Source organism: Hemicordylus capensis, chromosome 8 (genome assembly GCF_027244095.1).
Source record: "Hemicordylus capensis ecotype Gifberg chromosome 8, rHemCap1.1.pri, whole genome shotgun sequence".
Classification (NCBI taxonomy): Eukaryota; Metazoa; Chordata; class Lepidosauria; order Squamata; family Cordylidae; genus Hemicordylus; species Hemicordylus capensis.
The window spans coordinates 26750424-26774374 of record NC_069664.1 but is presented as its reverse complement, the minus strand read 5'-3'; the positions used below and the strand labels follow the sequence as shown (position 1 = coordinate 26774374).

At 46.5% G+C, this 23951-nt stretch overlaps 1 protein-coding gene across 7 annotated transcripts in view; it reads left to right on the top strand.

Moving 5' to 3' along the window:
* Positions 1 to 23951, top strand: part of GRAMD1B (GRAM domain containing 1B) — a 245211-nt gene that overhangs the window by 115115 nt on the left and 106145 nt on the right. For 5 of the 7 annotated variants that reach the window (XM_053269623.1, XM_053269626.1, XM_053269625.1 and 2 more), the window contains one exon: positions 4881 to 5732. The exons of 1 other annotated variant lie outside the window; for it this stretch is intronic. In XM_053269623.1, the coding sequence (XP_053125598.1) occupies positions 5353 to 5732 (380 nt within the window). In that variant the 5' untranslated portion in view covers positions 4881 to 5352. Of the gene's footprint in view, positions 1 to 4880; positions 5733 to 22022; positions 22039 to 23951 lie in introns of those variants that run through there. One more of the 7 variants, XM_053269628.1, reaches the window with a different exon arrangement.

Below are 23951 nucleotides of genomic sequence, written 5' to 3'. Positions count from 1 at the left end.
GTCCCCAGCAAGCATCGGCAGCACACGGTTTCATTTCATTCTTTACAAGAAGTTACGTGGCGAGTAGAGCCAATCACTCTCGTCGGTGCTCCTGAAGAGTACCCAAGCAGTTTGGCAGGCAGCCCTTGGTAGCGTTTTCTTTCGGCAATGGATTTAATGAATGTTCATTAAATAAAATGAAAATGTATTCATTTTATTTAATGAATAAAACCAATGGATTTTGTGAATGGATTCTTAATGAAAGAATCCATTTCGTTTGGCAATGGATTTAATTTCAGTGTTCTTTTGGACTGAACAGGAGTTATCGGGGTGCCCAAAGCTGGAAAAAGAGCCGGTGTGGCAGCAGTGCCCGGTCCCCCAATCTATGTGGCTTACCCTGTAGCAAAGTTGCCTGCCATACATGCTGCTTGCGAGAAGCATGGCATGTGTTCCTTTTTTGTGCAGGCGCCGCTGACCTGAGCGACTGGAGCAGAGATTTTCACAAAATAGGAAAGAATGTGCTGTTCAAAGACCTTTTGTACTTGCGAGCCGTTTCTCCTGTGATTAATTGTGTGTGCTGTGACCCATGAAGAAAGCACTGTGCAGATATGGGAGATCGACAGAGCACTTGAGAAACGGGCCGCAGCCTGTCTCTTCTGTTCTGCACAGTCAGGAAGTAGTAGATGGATACAAAATAAATGTCGCCTTTTAATAAGGGGTGGATTGAAATCCCAGTCATTATAAATACAATAAAAGATGTTGCCTTTGTTCTACATCATACGTGATTTATTGTAGACTTGGAAGCAATGCATGTAAGCAGGATGTGTGGCGTGTAACAACAGGTTCCTCAGAACAAAGAGTGTTTCCACAAGCGAGGCTTTCAGCCCTCACTCTTGCAAAACAGCAGATCCTCTTTAATGAAGAAGGGAAAGTGGAAGAGGAATTTTTAATGTGGCTGTGCATTCTGGCCATTGCCTACTACAAAGCAAATGCCCCTCTGAGGGCAATTTTCACACATGAGGCTGAAAGTACTTCTTGCCCCAGCTGACCAGGATGCTCGTTCACATTCCTAATGCTGCTCTGCCACAGTAAGAATGACCAGGTAGGTGTTCACATAAATAGAAAGAAGGCAGGAAAAAAAAGGAGAGTTGCGCTTGATATTGGACAATGCAGTCCCTCAGACAAATAGCAGCTCCAAAAGTGAATTGGAATCAGGATTTCAGCAGAGCTCAATGTTTTGTAACTGTTTTGAAGATTGATTCCTGTGTTTATGTGTTCTGAACATAAGCAGAAGATGCTCACAGCACACTCTTGGGGTGCTTCCAGGTGGGACTACTTATATGCTCAATGCAGTAGTGCTATATAGCAAGTGTTTGTGTATGTGGAGGGGATGCGGTACTCACAGAGGAAGTTCTAACTAAAGGTTGTGCTCCTGTCAGTGTTTTTGTGCCACAGTTGCTGTGCTCTCTGTGCTGACCCTGATCCAAGAATAGAGAGTGTCAGGTGCACTGCTGTAGTCCGCATGACACATGCAAACATGTTTTCTCTGGACCACCCTATGCTTTTGCCACTGCTGTCTCCATCCTCCCCCTGCCCCTTTAATTAAGTACTGGGACGTTCAGAGCTGTCACTCAAGTTCCTGCAATAGAAGAGAGTGCTGGAGACTAAGGGTGTGTTTCTGCAAGACTATTCAGCATTCACAGTAGGAAACACAGAAGCGGTGCAGACCCCTAGAGCCCCAAACCTAAAAGCTAAGTACTAAGCTTGTTCTGCAAAACCTCTGTTTCAAGCACCCTGAGATCGCCTCTGTGTCCAAAGCTATCTCGTGGTGGTAGCAGAGTGACTTGCTCAGGCCCACCCATGGAGGAGGGGTCCCATGGAGGTCAGTTTGCCACGGCCTCCCTGGAACCAGCCCTAATCCAGTATGTGGTTCCTCAGAAACCACTTGCATTCCAAATGGCTACTCAGCCCAACAGGTGAGGAAGGTTCCTTGTCCACAATCAATACCCAGTGAATTACCTGCAACATCTTTCACTAGCTAGTGGATCTTGCCCGGATGACCTTGGTCTCCAAAGGTGAGTGACCATCCCATCTCCTCACTGGCGGGATGCTCGTGACCATTTACAGAGCAAGAGGAACAGTATCCTTGATGTGGTCTCTTTAGTTCTTAAAATGAGTGAATACAAGCTTTTCAGACAGAGAGGATTCTGACAGGTGGCAGGTGGGATGTTTAAAAACGTTTATGATGCCAGGTCATCGCATTGACCGGCCATGTCGGCAGACTTTTCTGTATCAGTAGGGAGCAAACCTGCTGCGTCTTGGAACTGGACAACTGGCAGCCCTAGCTAACTAAAGATAATCTAGCACTGCAACCTAGCCTCATAAAGATTCCTGTCGGGGCACAAACATTGCATTCAGCATGGTTTAGACTGGTTGCTCCCAAATACTCTCTCTTGTGCTCTGTGTTTCTTGTTCTGCAGGACGAATGACTGTTAATAAGACTTTAATCTGGTCTTTAGAAGCAGAGCTAACATCAGGGATCAGCATTGCTGGGCAGCTGTGAAGGGCACAGGGCCCTCAGAAGGGGCCACAGCTGATCCTTGATCACCACCGTGGCCATAGCCTCTGTGTGATGGCAATGAACTAATTTTCTTGGAGACTCCTGAGATGGGGGTGCCCGGAGGGCAGTTTCCCCTGGGTCCCCTGAAACCTGAAGCTGGCCTTCTCTAGAAGAAAGTGTCGCAGAGGGAGACCTCCTCTCTGTCGCTGTTGTTTTTCACACCTTATGGTCAGGAAGGTTGTGCTGTCTTTCTTGTTACATAGCTCCTGGATTTCAAAGAACATCAAGACAGGTGTCCGGTGTCCTCTGTCCAAAATTAAAAAGTGACATAGGATGTTATGGCATAAGTCAGCGTTGCCTAGTAATGAGAAAACCTACTTGGAATGAGTGAGAGAGAGAAAAGATTTGCCAATTCCCGGGAACTACTTGGTCTGCTTTGGGAATCAGCCTCAAAAGCAGGAAAGGGAGGAATCCTGGTTTGATTTGGTTGTTTAAATGTGGGTACCCTCAAGTACTAGTCTATAACTAGTATTATAAAATAATGTGACTGTAGAATTACCATGAAACAATAACATGGAATTTTTTCGCACCCGGCTTTTAGTTCGCATCTCCTCTCGAATGGAGGGTCTGCGTTCACATACCGGACAGATTTACCCTGAAGTCCCTGCGAGCTATCGGGGAGCACTCCCCACACAATTTGGGTTTTTCATTGTGCATTAGAGTGTAGCCCGATTTATAAATTAAAATAAAATAAATAAAATATCCAAGGTAAAAAAAAATCCACTTTTTTTTTGGTGCATCGGTTTTTTGGGGGGAACCTGCAGTAAGGCCTTGCAGTAAACCCTGTTGTGTGAAAAACACCCAGGCAGAACAGACCCTGGCTTGATTTCCTCACAAACCCAGGGTACTTGGTTTTTTCCTACATGTGTGTAGGAAAGGTGCTTTGAGAGGCAACACCAAGGAAGTCTTTGGATTCATGTTTTTCATCGAGTGTTAAGTGTGTAGCCCGATTTATATCCAGGGTAAAAAAAGCCACTGCTAATATCATAATGCCCTTATACAAATCCTAGGTGCAGCAACATTTGGGGGTACTACATACAGTTCTGGATTTCCATACAGTAACACACATAATTAGTTTATGGAGTTATCTGCCACAAGATGTGGTGACGGCCAACAACCTGGATGGCTTTAAGAAGGGTTTGGATAACTTCATGGTGGAGAGGTCTATCAACGGCTACTAGTTGAAAGGCTATAGGCCACCTCTAAACCTCAGAGGCAGGATGCCTCTGAGTACCAGTTGCAGGGGAGTAATGGCAGGAGAGAGGGCACGCCCTTAACTCCTGCCTGTGGCTTCCAGCGGCATCTGGTGGGCCACTGTGTGAAACAGGATGCTGGACTAGATGGGCTTCCTTGGGCCTGATCCAGCAGGGCTGTTCTTATGTTCTTATATACTTGCTTTGATGTCTTGTATGGCTTTTGTGAGTTTGTTTTTTTGAACCAGAGTTGCTTTCACCAGAACATGTCATTTTGGAAGCAGTCCCTCACCCCTATACTCTTTCTCTCTCTCTAACATGCGTTGCTGTGGTAATTTATGTAGGGCTATGTGAAACCCCCCTGAAAAGGTTCTTTAAGTTTGCTGAATCTCTGTCAATCTCCTCTCCTCAAATTCTTTAGAAGCTTTGCCAGGCAGGAGCTTCCAAATAGGTTGCTCAATGTTGTTTTGGGCAAAACTAGGGTGCCACTCTGTGACACGTGGGACGCCCCTGAGGAATTGCTGGCTCTCCTTTTGGTTGGCCTCAGAACTCCCCGGGCGTTCTTGTCCCAGCAGGAAACCTACCAGTTTGCTTGTGATGTCACTTCAGGTGAAATGTATTTGCTTGTTGATTCTGAAAGCCAGCAGCAGGTTGGTGTCTCTTTGCAAACTTCTGGCTTCCTCCTTTGCCCACCACCTTCTGTGACTTGGAGTAAGACGAAATTAGCAACACACATACACACGGCCTGTGCCGCTCAGAGGTCACCTGCTTCCCCCTCCCTCGGCAAGGTGGGACATCTCTGCTGAAAGGGGGAGATGGAGGGCAAGGGCAGCCAATCCCTGTGTGTGGAGGGTTTGTTTCCTCTCCCCACCACCTCTCGCCTTTGCCTGGCTGATTGGAGCAGTTCTGTCATCAAGACCTTGTCCCTGGGTTACAGCAGCAGCTGCCTGAGCTTATCAGCTACGGGGTGGGGGAACCCCCTCCCTTCTTTTCCTTTGCCAGATTTATCATATGTCATTGCTTCCTTCCTCTCCTCCCTCGCTCTCTGTCTCTCTCTTTCTCTTTCTCTCTCTGTGACTTCCTTGCAGCGCCTCACCAGTCTCCACGCCACTCCAGAGTGCACACAGCTGAGAGCTTTTCAGCAGAGCCCCGGGGGAGCCCTGCATCCACTAAGCCAAGAGGCAAGAAAGGACTGCTGGAAGCAAAGCAAAGCAAGGCAGAGGCAGAAGCCGGCTGCTGCCAGCTCAGCTTTGGTCCCTGATGCTAGCTGAACCGGCTGCTGTTCTGTTGGAGCCGAGCACGAGGGAGAGAGTTACTCCTTGGAGTTGAGGACTTGGGAGGAAACTCAAGAGCAACTTGCAGCTGGTTCCCTTTGTGGCCTGGAGGCGCTTCCTTGTTAAATGAAACCACCTGAGGAACATGAGATTTCTCACTGGAGGGGGAGGGAGGGTGCCAAGCAGGGGAAGGAGGGAGAAAGGCGGATTTTAATTCTTCAGTGTGGTTTGCACTGAGGTCAAGGGCTGGGTGGGGGTGTCGGGCAAGGAGAGAGTGTTGCAGTAAATGAGGGCGGGAGGAGCAGTGATACGGGACCTGATGACCGCTGCCAATATGACAGAGACCCTCCAGCTTCCAGCACTGCAAGTCCCAGAACAGCAGGTGGCAGAGTCCAGCCACGCTTGGTCCAGTTCGTCCACTCCAACCCTGCGCCGAAGGCGGTTCAGGATGAGGCGCATGAGGAACGTCCAGGAGCAGAGCTTAGAGACTGCGCCACCCCCCAACAAGGAGTTCCTGCAGCTTCCCTCCATTGAGATCACTCCCTCCAGTGATGAGGACACCCCCTGGTCAAACTGCTCCACACCCAGCGCCTCTCCGCGGCGGAAGCGCTTCCTGCTTCGCAAGTGGCTGAATGTGAAGGAGAAGAAGGAATGCAGTGAGAGCAGGTATGTCATCTCCCTCTTCCCTTCCCTTCCCTTCCCAGTTCTCCCTCTGTCTCCTATGAAGTATACTCTGAGAACTGGGATCAGGACCTTTCTGTGGTTTGCCACTGCGCATGTCCCACTACATCCATGTCTCCCTCTACTGGTGGAACTAGGTAAAGAGCAATACCTATTTGTGGCACATCTGGTGTTGCTTCCCTAATCCTTTATCCCAGATTGCAGGCATTTGTGCATTGCAACTCTAGACAGCTGTGAAGGAAGCCAAGGGGCCAGTTTGCAGGCCAGGATTCTTAGCAGTCTTTACAGGATGATAACACCAGTGATGCTGTCTCTGAACCATTGTCTAGACTAGAAACATGGTGATATATGTGTGTGTGTATGCACCTATAATACAGATATTAAAGATATGGCCAGTTGGCCATACTGCTATACTGATAAGCATGTGTGAGCCCAGGTGTTCTGTTTATAGGCTACACTTTCAGGTAACAGGTGTCAGCCATTGTTAGTAGTGACTCTTATAGGTCTCTGTTCCTTAGACTATGCTGGGAATCCTAAGGGCAAGCTACTAATCCCCGCTGAGAGCTGGGTGATTCATTGGTTGGCTTGGTTTGGATGTTAGTTGAACTCCTGATGGTAATGGAAGTACTTTCCCAGTCTAATTGTGAGAATGGTTCAGCAGGGGAACAGTCTGCCTCATGCTAGAGGCGTTCATTCAGAAGCCGGATGGCCATTTGCCATCAGGGGTGCTGGAACAGTTTCCTGCACTGAGCATCAGAGGGTTGGACTAGATGATCTTGAAGGTCCTTTCCAACTGCATAATCCTGTTGTTCTACACCTGTGACTTGCATGTGTATTAAGTGAAATTTGATGATCCAACAGCCCATCTTATCATGTTTACTCAAAAGTAAACCCTATTCATTAAAATGGGATGTACTTCCAAAGAACTTTGCTTTAGAGAAGACTTATTTTTTAAAGCAAGAGGATAATGACTTTAATGGAGCATTAAAGAAACATTAAATAAATTTTAGTTATCTTCCCTTTTAATCTCATAATCAATTAATTAACTTATTAAAATATGACAGTATCCAAAACCAGACAATACTTTGAGTGTTTTTAATGGGGTAGGGGGGATGCAAAATGCCCTGACAGCAGTTATTAGCACCCATATCAAATCCCACAATTTGTGATTAAGTAATTGATCAATTAATCATACATTTTCTAGTGTGATTCCTTTTTCTCTCCTCGATGATATACTTGCTTTGCATCAACCTCCATAATGGTGGAGATTCTAATATATTTTCAGGATTTCAGCAGCTGTAACAGTTTGCAGATATGATCAGATAATAAAATACTGCATTTGAAGTCAGGTACAAAGTGCACTCAGTGGCTGAATAAATGTAAGGCATGGCGAGAAGGGTGGCAGTGCATAAAGTGGCAGTGCATAAAGCGTAAGGCAAGGATTCTCCAACTTGGGTCCCCAGATTTTGGTGGGCTACAACTCCCTGGGGATGATGGGAGTTCTAGTCCAACAGCATCTGGAGACCCAAGACTAAGAACCAGTGTTCTAAGGTGATATATAGCATTGCATGAAGGTGAAAACATATTCATGGAAGGAGACTGTGTGTTGAAGGAAACATAGAAAGCATATCTAGATTGTGAGCCCTTTGAGGACAGGGAACCATCATCTTCTCTTTTTCTATGCCAACTGCATCGATAGCCATTTTTTGTTGAAAAGCAGTATATAAATATTCATATTTATTACTGCTACTACTACAAGAACAGACGATTGCCTTGCTGGATTTCCAGTTTCCAGTTAGGGCTGGGAAAGATTCCTGCCTGCAACCTTGGAGCACCACTGCCAGTCTGTGTAGGCACTACTGAGCTAGATGGACCAAGGGTCTGACTCCGTAAAAGGCAGCTTCCTGTGTTCCTATGGTCAAACCAACAGTCCATCGATCCCAGCACTGTCTTTCCTACTGCAGCCGGCCAGCTCCTTCTGAGAAACCCACAAGCAGTGTTTGAAGATGGAGACCTGCCCTTGTTTCCCTGTAGCATGTACAACCGGATGTATGTATGAGAGTTGTGGAGATGTGTGCTAATAGGTTCTTGTTGGTTAACAAGAGCACAAGACAGATCTCGCTGTGGTGCCCAACTACATTTTTGAAATGGTGTTTGGAAAAAGGCTGAGGCAGTGTGTGGATTAGGGCGTATTAGCATACCAAGGCCAGCATGGCACCTTGGCTCTTCAGATTCCAACTCTCTCCTGCTGCAGTAATGGAAAATAGATGGGACTTTTCAAACGAAATCCCTCCTTGCCCAACAATGATCTGCTTTACTGAAGTTGCACCCTTCTGCAATGTAAAGAGGGCAACTGATCCACCCCCACCCCCATTTTGTGGTAGGGAAAGGATAAAACCTCCAGGGACTGCCAGGCTGGCCACAGTGGCTATCAACTCATGGCTTCCAGTCCACAGGGCTTGAACAATTGCCACTTGTGCTCCCAGGTGTCATCTCCTTGGCGTCATTTGCTTAGTTGGCATGGGGCACTGGACGCGCCCATTTGGAGAGTGTCTTTCAGAGGGAGACATTGATGTACCCATGTTGATTCCATCCTGGCATCCTGGCAGATGTGCTGGGTTATGAGAAGCTAATGAAGTAGTGCAGCTTATGGAAAATGACCTTTTTTTAGTAATTAGTATGACTGACGGAGGGGAAGAGAGAGTTGTACTCGCTTTGCCCAAGCTACCTTCGCTCTGGTTTGAGGACAGGAGGAGGGAAGGCGCTGTGGATTTCTGACAGATTCAGTTCTGTAGAAACTGACGTGACTCCAAGCTGCGTGTAGCTTTCCCTCAAGGTTTTTACAAAACCCCATGCTGATGGCTGAAACATGAAGTGGAACACTTGAGGTGGGGGTGGTAACCCTTCCCCCTCCAACACTACCCCCCCCCAATACACTCTCAGACGCTTTCCTTCCCAGAGGAGAAGATAAAGGTACTCATTAGTGGAAGCTGCGGCAGAAAGTTGTGAGATGTAAGAAATCTGTGAGGCCCCCGATTGATAAGCAGATCTTTTGATCATGATTAATGTTTTTTAATGCCAAGATTTCTTACATTTTCCTCAGGCAAACTGGCTAAGCTAAGAAAGCAAGCAACATCATGAGCAAGACTTGGTTTTTGGTAAAAGGAAATATTTAATAGACTTATTAAGCACTCAGTTTGTTCTGTTTGGTCACATTGTCTGGAACAGAATTCTCAGCATTGGGACCCCCGATGTTATTGGATTTCAGCTCCCATAATCTCCAGCCCCAGTGGCCTTTGGTTGGGGATTATGAGAGTTGAAGTCCAACAACATCTGGGGACCCAAGGTTGAGAACCCCTGGTCTAGAGCAGGGGTGGGGAAACCTGGCCCTCCAGCTGTTGTTGAACTGCAACTCCCGTCATCGCTAGGGAAGATGGGAGTTGTAGTGCAACAACTTCTGGAAGGCCAAGTTTGCCCACCCCTGGCCTAGAGTCTCTAACTCCTGCTAACTTGGAAAAGAGGCACCTTTTAACGTGGTGTTTCTCTTTATTTAGCAGGGGGAGAGTAACTGGCCCTATACACCCCCAGCACAGTACTTCCAGTGACTGTTGCTGTTGTCTATCTGATGTTTTTTTTAGATTGCGAGCCCTTTGGGGACAGGGATCCATCCATCTTATTTATTATTTCTCTGTGTAAATCACCCTGAGCCATTTTTGGAAGGGCGGTATAGAAATTGAAATAATAATAATAGAGCAGGGACTCCCCAGCAGTTGTTGGACTACAACTCCCATCACCCCACAGCTGGGGATGATGGGAGTTATCGTTCAGCAACATGTGGAGGAACCCAGGTTGGGAACCACTGGTCTAGATTGTCTGTGCCTAACACCCAAGTAAGAACTGAAGAAAGATGGCAACGAGAGGAGAGTTTGGCTTATCTGCTGAGCAACCCCTTGTAGGGATGTGCATGAAACTGGTTCTGTTCACTCCCAGGACGGTGGGGGTTGCTTTAAGGTGTGGGGAGGGTGTCCTTACCTACCCCACCGCGTTCCCCCCACCGGCGCTGCTGTCAAAATCCCTGGCTCAAGGTGCCTGTATACCCTCTTGCCACTCCAGTCAGCATAATACCGGAAGTGTCCGGCGCACGTGTGCATGTGTGATGCATACACACTGGCCACTTCCAGCGTTACGCTGACTGGGGGGGCAAGAGGGTATACAGCCACCCAGCAGCTGATTTTGACAGCAGCACTGGTGGGGAAACCACAGAGGAGGAGGTAAGGACACCCTCCCCTGCGCCTTCAAGCAACCTCCTCCCTGCCTCCGAACCGGCTCAAATGCCGGTCTTTCAAACCGGTTCGGCAGACTGTGAAGAGACTGCCAAACTGGTTCGTGCACACTTCTACCTCCTTCCCCACACTAACTTCTTTGTAACGTGGGCTGAAGGGAGTGATTTGAAATGAGCTGTGATTTCTGCTAGACCAGGGCAGTCCTAGCCATGGAGAGGTCACAAGGTAAACTAAGTAGGCTGATTCCTTCAAGGTGAGTTAATAAGTCTCATTTTTCACCTGATGGAAGTCATTGCATAATACCTGGACTGAAGCCTGCTGCCTTTGGGTATCATGTGAGTGGCTGGCACAGATGATCGCTTCTTTCATGTCAGGCAGCCACTCACAAAAGGGTGTGAGGTCTGAGTTCACACTTGAATGGCTGTTGTTGCAGATCCCTGTTGCTTATGTCAGACAACCGACCTGCAATGAGAGACAGGACACGGAAAGGCACTTTTGCATGGGCAGTCTACCTATTGTGTAATGTTGCTTAAGTGGAGTATGTCAACAAATATTTGACAGTGGGTTTGTGCTCATTTCCTCAGCGCTGTCCTAGAACAGGCCTGCACAGTTTGTGACCTACCAAGTTGACCACAGCCAACTAGGTATGGCAGCTTGCCAGCAGCGCAATGCATTTTCTGCTTAAAACAATGTGTGGAGAGGGAGTTGCCAAGCCTAAGCACCTGGCAAGCCACCCATCGGGGAGGGTGGACGGGCTTCATCTAGCTTGTTGTGCAGTTACAACTTGAGGGAAAGCTGCAGGTATCGCCTCCTGCACTGCTATGCAGCTTACCCCTCAGATTTTAACCTGGGCACTTTCCAGGCTAGCTGCTCAACAGCAGCAAAATTTATTATTATTATTATTATTATTATTATTATTATTAAAATGCCTCCATTCAGGCAAGTCGCATTCAAAATGTAAACAGCAGGGGGAGCAGTCTCGTGGAAACTAACAACCTGAAAACCGGATATACGACATCCTCGCTCTACATCGCAGCGATTAAATTCGAAACAAGCCATTGGAAATGTGAAGGGCACCCTGCGGTCTCCGTAGGTGTCACAAAGCAGGAAGTGTGGAAGCCCACTTCTGAGATCCGACGTGACCCCATTGCAGGGTCTAATCTGGAAAGCATTTTCATTTTTCTGGCAGAGCTCCAGTGCCTTACATTTCCGAAGGTGAATCTTTTTTCTGCCTGCGTATACAGCGGTAGGGAAACTTCACCTGCTGGATTCTAGATTGTCGTGCAGCTGCTAACATCACAGGAGCCCTTTCAGAAACAAAACTGATAACCCTCATGACAGGTACCTGAATTTAATCTTAGAAGTATGAATTACTACTTTGCATATGAGGTAGGTTCCCCCACCCAAATTCTGCCGCGTACAATTGACAATTATGAAAAATGACACCACAAGTTAGTTAATGTGCTTGCATTTCCATGTTGTTTTGCACATGTGTCTCATTCTCTTGCATTCTCTATGATGTACTGTGTACTTAGTGTTCTGCACAGTGGTGAAACCCTTGAAGAGTCTCCAGAACACTTAGATTTACAGCCATGTGAACTTATGTTAGTAGGCAGTATGGCCAAATTAATTGAAGCAAACAGAGATCAGAGGAAGAGATGGGACACCAGGTTGCATTTCTGGTAACCAAACTGAGCATTTGCAGCTGTTGTTATGTGCCACTAGAGTATTTCAAACCTGTGTACATTCTTAGCAAGGGCAAATGTCCTCAGCTAAAACTAATTTAAAGTTGTAAATTAGTTCCAGTCTCTCTGACCTTTTGAATCAGTTCCTTGACTTCTCTACTTGAGTCTCAGATTAATGACTTTAATTGGCCAGTCCAAAAGGAGGCAACACTGTTCAAGTGACAACCTTAATTCAAAGTTTGCTACGTTCATATCAGGTAACCCAATGCCATCTTCTGGCTACCCTCTAGACAGCAGTACGAGAGAACTGAACAAACATGAGCGGCTGAATTCTAATTTACCTTCCAACTCTTTTGAATCAGGTCAGATATATAGATTTATTGCCTTTGACTCCATAGAGGTATGTTTCCTCAGCTGCTTTAGATGCAGAGGTGTGTGTGTGTGTGTGTGTCTATCTCTCCAGAGACTGCTGGAGCCAAGAAAACTGTTGTGGAGGAGGCTTCCCACTGTACACCTGTTGGGACTTCTTTGAAAGATACCTTGAAGAAGCTACAGCCAACCTGCTGGGAGGTTATTTTTAATGCAGTCCCGGTCTGAATCTCATTGGAGTTGAGAAAATTGGAACACCCTCCCCCCCACCACACACACACACTTCGCATGGATCTCTGATCACTCTTGCAGCCTGAGCCGGAACATATTTTCTGAGAAGTCCCATTGAATTCAGTTGGATTTATTCCCCAGTAAATAGCACGACAGCTGTTATTGGCACGCTATATCGAAGACCCATGGCTACCATAGCAACACGATACTTTTGATAGCAAGAAGTTCATTTACTAAGGTTGATGATTTTGGTCTCAAGGCATCCGGCTGAGGCATGAGGTGTTTGTGCGTCGGCAGCTTCCTAAAGCTGTTGGGAGTGGGGGGGCAAAGAGCTAGACATAATCCGCACCCCAGTGGGGCAGGATACAAGGGAAACAGACACACGGGATCGTTTCCATCTCTGGAGCTGCTTCTCCTTTGTCTGAAAGGGGATTAGGTATTTAGGATTACCTTTGGTGTCTTTTATGTTTCCCATTCTTTAGAAGAAACCCTAGCTTTGTGAATATGCCTGAGATTTATTTTCATATTCATAAACATGCTTTTATTTGCTAAATTCATTCTGTCTGGCTGCTTCAAAGGGAAGGGGAGACATCAAAGCCCCCTAGGTCAGCCTGACTGGGACCACCATGATCTTCCCTCCCCACAACTGCCTCTGCAGCGGCCCTTCCGTTCTATCTAGTCTAACAATCATGTAACTTTATTTATCTTTAAGAATTGATATCTATGTTGCTTTTTTCCTCCCCATCCCTTTTCCTTTTGAATCATCTCTTAGATTGTGAGCCTTGGATAGGGTCTGTATCATTTCCCCCTCCCCCTATGAACAGCACTTAGAGAATTCCAGGTACTTTAGAAATGAATAAATAACAATGGACAAAGATGGACAAAGCATAATCCTAAGAAGGCTGGGTTGGGGTTAGGGCAGGGCGGCACAACTTTGGCCCTCCAGACATTGTTGGACTACAACCCTTATCATCCCCAGCCACAGTGGCTAATAGGGGTGATGGGATTTGTAGTCCGACCACAGCTGGAAGGCTAAAGATGTACAACCTGGGTTAGGGGATAAACATCTCTGTTAAAGGGGGACAGGAAGCACAGGCCAAAGATGGTCTTCTGAATGAGAAGCAGATTGGGAAGGATGCAATCAAGGAAGCAGTGGCTTTAAAATTAAGCCAGGATCCCTGAGCAAAGTTCCACCTGGCTCTCATTCAAGGGTCCATGCACTCTTCCAATATGGTCATGTCCTTGCTCTAAGAACATCACCTTTTCAGCTTTGCCTTCATCACTACCTCAATTTGTCATGTGGACCTGCTGCGTGTGAACTCTCTGGGGATCTAAATGTGGAGAGGGTGAGCTAGTTGATCTTGGGGGGGGTCCCTTACCCCAGCCCTCCTCCAGAGCTGAGGATGAGGGTTGTGCATTTGCACTGCCCTCAAGCTGCCAGGGAATATCCCCGTGAGCAGTGAGAGTGAAATATAAGTTCAAGCCCTCAGCTGGCTGGGGTTGGGGGCTGATCGCAGGGAAGGAAATTGGACTTGGAGGATCTGCATCTTCAAGACCAGAAGGACTGTAGCTCGCTCGGTGGCAGAGCTTCTGCTTTGCATGCAGAAGGTCCCAGGTATCCCTGGCAACTCCAAGTAGGGCTGAGAAAGAAAGACCCCAGCCTGAAACCTTGGAGAGTTGCTGCCAGTCAGTGTAGAGGCAATCCTGGGTGAGCTGGACCAAGGGTCTAAGCCAGCTTCCTATGTGGTGGTGGTGGTGGTGGGGTTTCTAAGGCCAATTCCTTCCCCCATCTCTTTGGTGGCAAGGAGGAGGGCTTTCCACCCCCACCTGCATGAGTGATTCATTGGTAACTACTATTACAGATTATTCCGATTATGAGGTCTTGCGAGGACAACCATTCAGATCCTTTCCCTCCTCCTCACTGCTAGAGCTCTTTGCTTGTGGAACAGTCCGCCTTGCACAGTGGTGGGCACCCCTTTGCAGGAGGGGTCAGACAGAGGCTGGGAGAGTGCATCAGGCAAGGAATTGCCTGCAGCAGATTCCTGAGCTAAGCAGGAGGTCAGGCTAGCTGACTTCCAAGGTCCCTTTCAACGCCGAAATTCTGTTGTTGCTCTTATGTCTGTTGGAAGCAGACAGACAATTCTCCCACATGCCTCACATCCAAGTCAATCGGCCCCAAGGCTCTAGAAGAAGTAATTTTATAGCACATTTCACACAATAGCATTATCTACAGCTTTGCAGGCTCAAAGGCTCCCCTGCAATATAAGTGCAATTTCTCATCTCCTGTGAATAATGTTTCGTGCATCTGTAATTGAATTGCACCACAAAAATGGCACTTTCTGTAGCTTGGTGGTAATCATCATCCATTCTTTTTGTTGTTCATTCACCCCTCGGAAGCTGGAATTTGTATGCAAAGAGAGCAAGTAACATATGCGTGTCTGGGTTTATATATTCCAATTTAGAGAAATGATTTTACTCCAGAATAATTTATTCTTGGAATAGGAATGTAATTTTAAAAAAGAATAGCTCCCAAACCTAGTTTGAAAGTTTGAGGAATCTAGATCCATGCAAGGCCTTTGATTGTTGGTAAAAATCAACACTCTGGTAAAGAGCTACGCTCAAACTCTTTATGTTAGACAGAAGATAAAGTTAATCACAGTTTTATACCGTGTTTACTTGAATCCAAGACTAGGTTTTTTCCAAGTTCTTTGATGATAGAAATTGGAGGGTGGTTATAACTTCAGAGTCCTCTTTCTTCTGGGTAAATACAAGTATAACCTTTATTAAACCTGCATTTTAAAGGAGGCCATCTTAAATTCAGAGTTGTCTTCTATTTGGGTAAATGTGGTATGTATTTTCATTAGGCTTCATAGACTCGATTTTCAAAAACTTGTCTTTAGGGTTCTGGGTCGAAAAGGGCTAATGGTAAGCATGTGGGAAGCATTTATTGAGCTTCCAGCTTCTACTGAACTGGCACTAGCAGTGGTTTGCTTAAGTTTGCCTAGAGATGTACATATCAGGTGGTATTAAAATATGATTAATACATAAATAAGATCAAGACTACACAGTGTATATCCGTTGTGCGTATGACTGTGCCAACAGCATCCAATGACCAGAAAGGGGAAGAACGTAGTTTCCCCACCACTGACTTCCAATGGACCAAATTCCTGGTCAGCAACTAATCTTTCTGGAGGACTGTTTTGGAAGGGGGTGAGTCAGTGATTCAACCTCTGACCTTCTGTCACCACCCATGTCACTTGCTTTGCTCCCCTTTCACCTCTAATTTAGTAACTGGGCCTCCATGCAGTGCATCTACGTGTGTGACCATTTTTGACCCAGGTGTCTGTAGCTGCTTGTTCCTAAACCAAAACCTTTTAACTGTAGATTTCACTAGATGGAGATTTCCTTGAAATGGATCTTGGCTTTCAGAAAGTTAAACAGGGTAAGTAAGAGTGACTGATATCCAGACTATGTTACTCAGTAGTACTACTTAGGGGTCACGCTAAAAGATTACATAATTTCAATAGGACTACTTAGAAGTAACTTAGTCTAGCTGCCTTTGATTGCTGGTAAAATCAGCACTCTGGTAACAGGAGGCTTTACACACTGGGCTTTTACTTCGAATCTCCTCCAGAATGGAGTGAGCTAGTCCACATATTAGCTTCATTTACCCTGAAGTAGCTGCAGGCTATCGGGGACCAGTACAGACAGGACTCTGTTCCCCCCCGAATTGAGGCTGCACATTCTGGCTTAGCGCAAAGTATGTCTGGCTTTAAAAAATCCTCTGGTTTCGTCGGCTTTTGAAAAACAATCCAAGGCTTCTGATATGCCCCATCCCTTCTCCTTGATGTGTGGAGTGACCATGCCAGTAATTCGGAGTTTTTCAAAACCCAGTGAAGGGGAGTTTACATAGGCTTTAGATATGCAGAATGGATGGAACCTGGGCCTTTTTGTCTGTGCTGATTCAATTAGCCTGCAATTTTCTTCATGACAGAGAGAAAGCTCTGATTTCTGCTTTAAACTTCCCTGCCTCTTAAATCGTCTGGGTGTGTTTGTGTGTGGTGGGTGGGGAAACATGAGATGATGAAGGCAGTCACTCACAAAGGCAAGGGTTAAGTGTTCTGCTGTTTGATTGAGCTTTTGGCAACTTATCAAGCTGGTCTTCTGCTCCTCCGTAGCTCAAACTAACAACAACAAAGATCTCTCGCTCCCCTCCTCTCTGATATGATTTGTCATTAGTTGGAGGAAAAACCTGGAGTAAGCCAGTGGGAACGTACAGGATAAAGATCTGCCAGGGATTGCAGAGAGGAGCTGACCCTATGTGAACTGTCCATTTAATCCCCCAAATTAAACATCTTGCGAATCTGCTGCAAAGCAGATTCGCTCTTCAGATCTCTGTGGCTTGAAGGCATGTGTGAATAACTCCCAGGCACTGTCTCTTTCTCCAGCCATGCTTTATATGGTGAATGCAGCATCCATTCCGTAGCCTTTCACCCAATCTGCCAAGTGAGCTTTGTAGTGCACATGATCCTTGACTTCATCAACTCAGGAGTAAGCCAAAGTAGAACAAGAAATGCTATTCAGAGAGTTTAATGGTTAAATGGGATTGGTTAATTTTTACTTGTCCTTTCTGTGAGGCCTCTTAAAAATGATGTGCAAAGCATGAGTTACAATTGACTTGTGACCAGACGTACTGGAACCATTTCTCACCCAACTGATCTTGAATGAGGGCATTGCAGGCCCATTGGGCAGAGTCTAGCCTCCTCTGCTACCCTGCTCGGTACAAAAATATTGGTGTTTGTAGGACAATCAGCCCACTGAGCTTTGGAGGAATGAGGTAAGAATCCTGTCGATCAGGACTTCTTTCTGGTCTGTGCATTGGAAAAGTGTCAGTTCTGCTTCAGGTCATACGTGATCTATAAAAGAACACCATAAAGCATCAATGGGCATTCTGCAGCCTAAAAGTAATAATTTGAATTTCTTAGTATTCTTAGAATTTAGAAAATTCAAATTTTCCTTTCAAGAAACAAGTAACAATAGTGGATGAAGCTGAGGAATAGACACCCTTTCTTATTCTATTGAACGTCTGCTCCATGTAATGCATAAGTTATGTGGAGTATCCTCCTAATTGCCCCTGCAAGATTTAGCTGAGGTGTGCCTCCTTCCTAACTCTCTCTGTGGCTTACTGTAAACATTAAATGAATACTTTTATTCTGGACAGGGGGTGGAGGATAGTCTGGAAACATGAGATCCCCATCTTCAGGAAATAGATAGTAGGAAACACAATTTTGAACTTATTGGAGCCTGTTCTGTGTAGGGCTAGGAAGCCGCAGTTCTAGCTATGCTTCTGGCTTAAGCCATGCAGTTTGCCAGTTTTTGATCCCATTTCTGTGTGCTCAAAATGAGGTACCGTTTTGACTTTGTCAGTTTTGGTTTTTTGGAGCAGGTGAGAGGCCTGAGTGTTTGGCTTTCAGCTGCCTGAAATGATTTTTTTTTTTAAAAAGTGATGTCCCACATTTAAAATGTGGTTCGCAAAATGTAACTTAAAAGCACAGTTTCTGGTTCTCCAGCCAGCACCTGGCAGAGTTTCAGTTTACTTGGAGAGTGTCCTGGAAGCCTTTTGAAATGAGCTCTATTCACACATTACGTTCAGCACTGGTACAGTCCCTGTACAATCTACACAGCTACAGTTATTCACCAGTTATGCTGAATGGAGCTACAGCAGTACACTTCGTATCTGTACCCTGCATTTCAGGAGGCCTGTACCTAGGTTCACTTTTAGAATGAATGCAGGTATAGTCGTCCACACAAAAATATGTCCGTGCATGCAGACATCTCAGTGCAGGTACAACATAAGGTCTGAACAGGGCTATGGAAGGACATTGGAGGGCCTGGGCTCTTTGAACCGATCCGCTCAATTATAGCTACACCCCTGAGGAAGCCTATCTATTTACACCATTTCTGAGAGACTCTCTTGGCTTAGGTACTATGTGGAAGGGTAAAGTAAAATGTGCCGTCGAGTCGGTGTCGACTCCTAGCGACCACAGAGCCCTGTGGTTGTCTTTGGGTAGAATACAGGAGGGGTTTGCCATTGCCTCCTCCCGCGCAGTGTGAGATGATGCCTTTCAGCACCTTGCTGTATCGCTGCTGCCCGATATAGGAGTTCCCCATAGTCTGGGAAACAGACCAGTGGGGATTCGAACCAGCAACCTCTGACTCGGTAGTCCAGCCATTTCCCCGCTGCATTAGTTTTAAAAGGTAGAATGTTTTGCCTTGAATGCAACTTGCACTTTGTGCTTCCCTGATAGAAGATGTGGATGCCATGCTCTCCTATCTGCAACTTTACTTGAAGTAACACCAGCACAATTTTTCGAAAGTGCAGAGAGAGTGGATCTAACTCCCTCCCTGTGAGTGGCGAGTTCAGAAATGTGGAGCAGTGCAGAGCAAAACCCTTGTCAGCTTTCATTTTGGACAGCAACTCTGCGGAGGAAGTGACATTTAGCTGAAGCTTTATGCCTCAGAATAAGGGTTTCTGTGTTTTGCTCTTGTTAGTGATGGTGGCTGGCTGTCACAAAAGTCTTTATAACCCCTAATAATGCCCATGTATGCTCTGCCTGCCTCCCAGGGGTGTAGCGAGGTTCCTGGTGCCCGGGGGACAAATAGGAGCGATGGGGCCTTCATTGTGGGTGCAGAGCATGCATGCCCCAGTGCCCTAGCCACAGAGCGGGAAGGTGGCCAGCAGCAGCAGTGCGGGCTTGATGGCGTGGAGCTGGGCCAGGTGCGGGGCCACTGTCCTCCACTGGGGGTGGCGGCAGCCGATCGGGGCTGGGGTGTTGAGGGCGGCGAGCGGCAGCCTGTTGCCCGGGAGGAGGAAGCGCAGGGGGAGGGAGGAGAAAGGAAGCCCAGCCCCAACGCACTGCTTCTCTTCCCATCACACTTGGAAAGAGCACGTGCACCCCAGCTGCTGGACCCTACGCCCTTGCTTGGGGGCCGCAGCTGCCTTCAGTCTCGAAACCAAAACCAAATCAAACCAAAAACCCCCAACCCTGATGTTCTTTAAACGTCTGGGACTTTTCAAGACTCCACTTCAGTTTTGATCTTGCAAATCTCAACTACGTGAAGCTCAGATATGCAACACCCGCTCACTTCCTTCACCCACTCTGTGTGCAATAGTGTGTGTGCTGCCCTCCTTCTGTTGAACCCATACGTCTCCACCTCTCTGCCCTCCCACGCCCGTCTAACCCTCTCTCTGAGGTTGCATGCCACCCGCTCTGCTTTCTCCCTTTCTTAAGAAAAAACACTGAAATGTTGGAGGCTGACATATAGTGACCTAAAGATGGGGAGAGTGGCACTCTTTAACCCATTATTTAATTTAGTTTATTGGATTAAATCATTCCTGATGGCAGTTTTCACTCCTGACTTGTGCAAACTGAGTCATGCTTTTGCAAGGAATTTGGATGCTGTTGTTATTACACACTACAAATGTTTGGATGGAAAGAGCGGTTTCCTATAACTGTGGGGGGTGGGGGCTTGCTTTGCACTAGGATCCCTTAACACAGCAGACGCACTGAGCCTCCACAATCAGCTGGGTGCAGGTTGATCAACATGGCTCCACACTACAATTAACATTGTCCTCTGGCACATTGTTGAGTACTAATGGAGCTCAAGGAATACTTTGCGAAGGGTGGTGGGAGGCAGCGGAGAGGGAGTGATCTACTTTTTAGCACTGGGGAAAACCTGTGCCCAGATTTAAAAAAAGCTTTTTGAACTTGTAAAAAGGCAAAACAAGAACAAATTGAAAGGGCGCTGTTGCTATGAAAAGTAAGTGCCTTCTCTTCCTCAAAACATAGAGATGAAATACAATGAAAGACCTCCGCTTGCAGCGTCTGCAGCATCTGCCATGGGCTCCAGGGAAGAAAGAGCAATAGGTTTTTTCTCAAGCAAAGGGGAGGTGAATGTGGAGGCCTTGGAGGTGGGTAGATCAGAGAGAGTTGCCGTAGATCAGAGAGAGTTGCCGTTGTTAACCTGTTTTGTTTAACATGTTGTTGCCTAAATGTGTGAATGAAATAGAACCAATTTCAGGAGCGTGTTTTTTCTCCAACTCTGACCCAGCCCTGCCCCCAGCCATGTAACACAAATTATTGAGATGGTTTGCTTTTCAAGGCATGGTGAAGGAGGAGGTGTCGGAGTTTGTGCAAACACCAACTCCTGAGATTTCCTTCCCATGTGCATAAGGAGGGCCCTAATAGCGCAGACCACAGGCCCACTTTCTCCAGCATCCTGCTTGCCATTGGAAGCTGCCTTGTACCGAGTCGGACCGTTCCTCCATCTAGCTCAATAGTGTCTACAAAGTAATGATTCTCTTTATTGAGCAGGGGGAGAGCAACTGGCCCTATCCATCCCCAGCACAGCATGCCTCCACTGGCTGTTGCTGGTATTTATCTAATGTTTCTTTTTTAGATTATGACCCCTTTGGGGACAGGGAACCACTTTATTTGTTTGTTTGTTGTTTTATATCTTTGTAAACCACTTTGGGAACTTTTGTTGAAAAGTGGTATATAATTATTCGTTGTATTCGTCGTTGGAGCAGCTCTCCAAGGTTTCAGGCAGGCGTCTCTCACAGCCTTACCTGGAGATGCCCGGGCTTGAATCTGGAACCTTCTGCATGCAAAGCAGATGCTCTTCCACTGAGCTACTGGTGCTAACTTACAGCAGACCGTGCTCATGCGTTCTGGTAGTCACAGGAACATAGGAAGCTGCCATCTACTGAGTCAGACCATTGGTCCATCCAGCTCAGTATTATCTACACAGACTGGCAGTGGCTTCTCCAAGGTTGCCGGCAGGAATCTCTCTCAGCCCTATCTTGGAGAAGCCAGAGAGGGATCTTGGAACCTTCTGCTCTTCCCAGAGTGGCTCCATCCCCTAAGGGGAATATCTTCCAGTGCTCGCAGTTTACCGTTCATATGCAACCAGGGCAGACCCTGCTTAGTTAAGGGGACAAGTCATGCTTGCTACCACAAGACCAGCTCTTCTCTCCTAGTTACCCATTCAAATGTGCACCAGGGCAGAGCCTGCTTAGCAAAGGGACAATGCATGCTCACTACTGCAAGACCAGCTCTCCCCATCCACATTTCCTCCTCCTTTGCCTCTCAGCAGCTGGGATTTCATGGCGTAATTGTTTCTGAATATAGATGCCCCATATTGAGTTCTTGATTCATATTGCCCCATCCTTCAGATTTGTCCAGTCCCCTCTTCAGGTCACTTAAGTCTACTTTGCCATGCATAGAATTGTAAGTCTTTATGAATCACTTGCAAATACTTCTCCAGTATTCAAACCGCTGAAAAGCAGCTTCATTGTTAGTGAATATGTTGTGAATCTCCCCTGAAAAAACAGACAGCAGCATGTAAGGAACCACCGTGGATAGCTCGGAGCTGGAGCCTTTGGGGGCACCTCCGATATCTTGATAGGGGCATTTGCAATGGGTAGGAAATAACAATGATGACTGGTTGGACCTGAGGGCAATGGGATCCCCACCAGCTGATAGTAGCACATCAGGGAATCTCAAACCACAGGCCTTTGCCTGGTAGGAAACTTGCGTTCAGTTACCCGGATGAGGTCTTGGCAGTTGCAAAGCAAACAGTGACATCTTGTGGACAAAGTCTTTAACTTCCCAAGAAAATGTCTATCCAGCTTAAACTTTCTCTTACCTGCTCAACTAGGTGGTAAGTTTTTCAACTCCATCGATTATCTGTTGGGCATTAGATGTGGAGAGCAGAACTAGAATAAGGTTCCCTCGTGGACGATGTGGAGGGGGCGGGTGATAGTTTGCAGGGACTGGGGCAAAGTCAGATGCAGAGAATTAGGTTGGTTCATGGTTCACCTGTTTGTTCTTGCGTTTCTGGAATGCTAGTTGTCGAATTAGTTCCAGGGAGGAAAGGCTGAATTAGGTGCAGTAACAGAGATTCATTGTCAATGCCAGCCCCACTCGCTATCTGGAATGTCCTCCCCAGAGAAGCTCGCTGGTTGCCAATCTTGATGTCTCTTCAGTGCTGGACAAAGACTTCTAATTTGTCCAGGACTTTCACCACTGAGTTAGTAACTCAGTTCGGTTTTAACTTACACTGTATGTGTTTACTGGATGTTGTCCGGTAAGGGGTGCTGCTTTTGGCAATTGTTATGATGTGTTACAGATTATGTTGTATTGTTTTAATATTTGATTGTGCTCCACCCTGGGAGTTGATGTTGAAGGGCATAATGTTGAAGAGTTTATGTTGAAGGGACTTTATGTTGAAGGAGAGGAGAGCTGGTCTTGAGGTATCAAGTATGACTTGTCCCCTTAGCTAAGTAGGGTCCACCCTGGTTGCATATGAATGGGAGACTAGAAGTGTGAGCACTGTGAGAGATTCCCCTCAGGGGATGGAGCTGCTCTGAGAAGAGCAGAAGGTTCCAAGTTCCCTCCCTGGCTGCATCTCCAAGACAGGGCTGAGAGTGATTCCTGCCTGAAACCTTGGAGAAGCTGCTGCTAGTCTGTGTAGACAACACTAAACTAGATAGACCAATGGTCTGACTCAGTATATTGCAGCTTCAGTAAGGGCAGCTGGCAAATATACTAAACAAGAAACAGCTATCATTATTTAGGTCAGAAATGACTTCAAAAATTGTATTGATATACTTGCCTGTTTGTGGGGGATTTCTCCTTGCAGTTGCCAGCATGTGAGGACAATCACACAGAGAAAAATTGGCAGGAGATATGAATGTGTTAAACAGGCTCCTGTGTGGTTTTTTTTTTGGCAAACATGACTTGAGTTTCAGCCTCTGTCACAGAGTGGGTGAAGCATTTCCTGCCATCCCACCACATGGCAACACTGTTTGATGAGAGCAGTGTGTGGGGTGGAAAAAATGGCGGAGGAAGTCCCCGTAGAGGAAGTCCTCGTCTGGCTTATTTTGCAGGATGATTTTTTCATGACCTGCCAATATTTGAGTGCTGCTGTTGGAGTCAAATGCAAATTTCAGGGGTATGTGGTGAATCGGATACTGCCTCTAGAACTGATATTTAAATTTCAGAGCAGAAAGTCCAGTCTAGAATATCCACTGTGCAATATCTGAAACTTGGGGCTTACTGCAGGGAGGTTTTGAAGGGCATTTTAAAAGCAGAATTTTTCAGTTCTCCCTCCCACCACTTTCACTGTTTCTTATTTGCCCCATGACTGCTGACAAACATGCTCCTTTCACATTTTCATGCAAGTCTCTGCAAGTATGGGGGTGAGAAATTTTTTTTTTTTTTAGTTTAGTGTATGTGGATTGTAATAAAAACTTGGGAAGAGCGCAGTGATGCATGTTGTGGGATCCTATGTTGCCCACTCTGGTTGCAGTTGACAGGACCTGAACATGGAGAGGAGTTTGCCCAGGCCTGGAAGTCCAAGGGGGCCTGACCTGGCCTGCAAGCCCCTTACCATGAGAAAAATATTGAGGCTAAATTGTAGGTCGTGCCTGAGGACATTTATGCAGACTTGTTTCCTGATATCTGTATGTGACAACCAGATCTTGTAGGGGCTTGTGAGGTTTGCTGGAATCACTTGTAAGCAGAGAAGAAGTAACAGTCTCTGGGCAGTGACTTCAAGCACAGCAAGTGAGC